This window comes from Limulus polyphemus, unplaced genomic scaffold (assembly GCF_000517525.1).
Source record: "Limulus polyphemus unplaced genomic scaffold, Limulus_polyphemus-2.1.2 Scaffold8026, whole genome shotgun sequence".
In the NCBI taxonomy this organism is placed as follows: Eukaryota; Metazoa; Arthropoda; class Merostomata; order Xiphosura; family Limulidae; genus Limulus; species Limulus polyphemus.
The window spans coordinates 30,807-34,361 of NW_013673636.1; the positions used below are offsets into that span (position 1 = coordinate 30,807).

Genomic DNA, 3,555 nt, shown 5'->3' on the forward strand with positions numbered 1-3,555 from the left:
TGTGGGCTTATGGCAAATCTTTATATAGGATGACTACCTGTCTATATGTGGGCTTATGGCAAATCTTTATATAGCATGACTACTTGTCTATATGTGGGCTAATGGCAAATCTTTATATAGAATGAGTACTTGTTTATATGTGGGCTTATGGCAAATCTTTATATAGGATGACTACCTGTTTGTATGTGGGCTTAATGGCAAATCTTTATATAGGATGACTACTTGTCTATATGTGGGCTAATGGCAAATCTTTATATAGAATGAGTACTTGTCTGTATGTGGGCTTATGGCAAATCTTTATATAGGATGAATACCTGTCTATATGTGGGCTTACAGTTTGTAGTACGAGCCGGAGGAGCTATTTTCATTTAGAATGCTTTTGTTTTGTTTTTGCCTAATAATCATTAGAACTTAAATTTTAGCATAAAAACACCAGTTCAGAAGTCTTAAGTTGAAAATAACAAATAATTTAACTATTATAATATATTTGTGGAGTAAGTTGACCACACAAGCTCTAATTAATTTTCCTTTTAAATAAGATGTCACTTAAATATTCTTCCTTATCCACATCTATGCCTTGTACCACATGGAGAAACTTGTTGGTAAACATTTATTTTGTTGGAGTTTGAAATTCTGCCACAGTTATGTATGGTTCCTAAATGATGCCAAAGACATAGGCAGAAAAAAAAAGCTAAAAAAATTTACATTTTAACAAATAATTATTTCAGTACAGTTTCGACATATATTAAAAATATTTGGATGAAGGTACTTTAATCAAGCTTGCAATATTCACTCAGTTTGGCTAACACGTAATAGATTTGCAACTTCATATTTTCAGAAAGTGTAAATCTAAAATAAGGATGAAGTAAGTACATATTTAAATTTTTTTCTCTCCTACTACACAAGTGATTCAGCAGTAAGCCTGAAGACTTATAACATTAAATACCAGCTTTCGATACCCATAGAGGGAACAGCACAGGTAGCCCATTATGTAGCTTTGTGTTTAACAACAAAGTCTATTATACTTTTCAGGTTATTACACGAATAACACCAGATGCTACATATAAATTAGCCAAAGAAACAGAATCTATATTTGATGTAAATATTAGACTCAAATAAACGGTTCAAATCGTCGTTTAACAAAAACACCATTTCCCAGTTTTATAAAAACCTCAATTTATGTTCTGAATCTAAATTTTTCTCCTCCCCCGAAAAAAAGACTCGTCTTCATTGCAAATTTCAAATCTTTTCTTTCAATAAAACTTACATACAATAGCAGTAACTCAAAGCTTTTCTTTCAATAAAACTTACATACAATAGCAGTAACTCAAAGCTTTTCTTTCAATAAAACTTACACACAATAGCAGTAACTCAAAGCTTTTCACAAGAGTATCTCTCATTATCAACTTCAGTTTTTCATTTTTCTGTGAACAAAGCTTACCTCAAATAACAAAGAACATAACATCATTAAAGAATTGATTTTATGAAGACAAGTATTTACCTGTATTCTGGTTCAAAAGGTGATGATACACAAACTCCCACACAAATCTGACAGCTTCTTGACATCCAGGTTGTAATAAAAGTTTATTCTGTTGATGTCCAAGTTGTGATAAAGGCTTATTCTCTTGATGCAAGACTTCTGATAAAGGCCAATTATCTTGACTTACAACTTCTGATAAAGGCTGATTCTCTTGATGTTCAAGTTGTGATGAAGAATGATTCTCATCTTCAATATTGAAGTACGTTTTTCTTAGCCATGTAACAACTTCCTTCCACTGAGCAGAACCTCTTTTTAAGCACTCGTTCATTCTCAAGATAACAAGAAATTTGGAGAGTTGGTGATAGGTCACAGAATTCTAAACAAATAAAATGTAACAAAACTTCTAAAAATAATTCTACATGAGTATTAATTACGGCAGTGAAAACTCAAGAATGAATAAAGTTTATCTTTTACTTTAAAAATATCTTTCCTTACAGATTAAAACATATTTATTACAAATTGGATACGTTATTCAAAGAAGATCATATGAATAAAATTACTCTTATAATATGGGGCCTAGATAATGATCTCAAAAAAGTGAAATCATAAAAACTGATTGTTACCGTTTGATTGCAAGAAAACTGCATAGTTATAACTAGTACCTCAAATTTTACAACAGGCCTGTTTTTTACAATCACATTATAAGTTGAAAATAACATTAGTAGAAAACTTAAGAGTTAAATTAGAAATAACTGAGAATGCATCATTATCATCAATTGATAAACAAAATATCTCAACACTTACATCCCTAAAGTTAGTGAAACTACTTGTGTTCTTCTGTTTATGAATGGGATGATCATGATGCAGGTTTTCACACCTGATCCCTATTAGAACACAAGTAGTTTCACTAACTTTAGGGATGTAAGTGTTGAGATAGTCTGTTTATGAATGAGATGATCATGATGCAGGTTTTCACATCTGATCCCTATTTCTACCATGAACTGTTGCTAATGTCCTCTACCATGAACTGTTGCTAATGTCTACTACCATGAACTGTTGCTAATGTCCTCTACCATGAATTATTGCTAATGACCTCTAAATGAACTATTGCTAATGACCTCTATCATGAACTATTGCTAATGACCTCTACCATGAATTGTTGCTAATGGTCTCTACCATGAACTATTGCTAATGACTTCTACCATGAACTATTGCTAATGACTTCTACCATGAACTGTTGCTAATGACTTCTACCATGAACTATTGCTAATGACCTCTACCATGAACTATTGATAAACCAGCAGTATAAGATAATGTGAATAGTTGATAACTTTGACATCAGAAACATAATATCATGTTGAATGGCACTCTGCAGAAGGTCATGGCATGTGTACTTTAACCCTCACCTATGTACATAGGATTAAAGAGTCTGGAGACAGTCTTATACATCTAACTCACAAATAAAATTTTGGTAAACTACTATTAGCATAAAATTCAAAATAAAAATATAAAAATACTTGGTGATTGTTTAACCTATTCTTTAATTACTAAGTACTATTAGATCACAAGTAGTTTCACTAACTTTGGGAATGTAAGTGTTGAAATACGGACATTAGCAACAGTTCATGGTAGAGGACATTAGCAACAGTTCATGGTAGAGGTCATTAGCAACAGTTCATGGTAGAGGACATTAGCAACAGTTCATGGTCGAGGCCATTAGCAACAGTTCATGGTAGAGGACATTAGCAACAGTTCATGGTAGAGGCCATTAGAAATAGTTCATGGTAGAAGTCATTAGCAACAGTTCATGGTAGAGGTCATTAGCAACAGTTCATGGTAGAGGCCATTAGCAACAGTTCATGGTAGAGGCCATTAGCAACAGTTCATGGTAGAGGTCATTAGAAATAGTTCATGGTAGAGGTCATTAGCAATAGTTCATGGTAGAGGACATTAGCAACAGTTCATGGTAGAGGTCATTAGAAATAGTTCATGGTAGATAACATTAGCAACAGTTCATGGTAGAGGCCATTAGCAACAGTTCATGGTAGAGGCCATTAGCAACAGTTCATGGTAGA

The 3,555-nt window shown here is 32.9% G+C and overlaps 1 protein-coding gene across 1 annotated transcript in view; it reads right to left on the reverse strand.

The window, feature by feature from the left end:
• LOC111083053 (probable methyltransferase TARBP1) overlaps window positions 1-1,862 on the reverse strand; it is a gene marked incomplete at its 3' end in the record, with an annotated part of 30,597 nt that extends 28,735 nt beyond the window's left edge. The window contains exon 1 of the mRNA XM_022379275.1: window positions 1,502-1,862. Coding sequence (XP_022234983.1) covers window positions 1,502-1,808 — 307 coding nt within the window. The remainder of the gene's footprint in view (window positions 1-1,501) is intronic.
• Window positions 1,863-3,555: the final 1,693 nt, after the last annotated feature.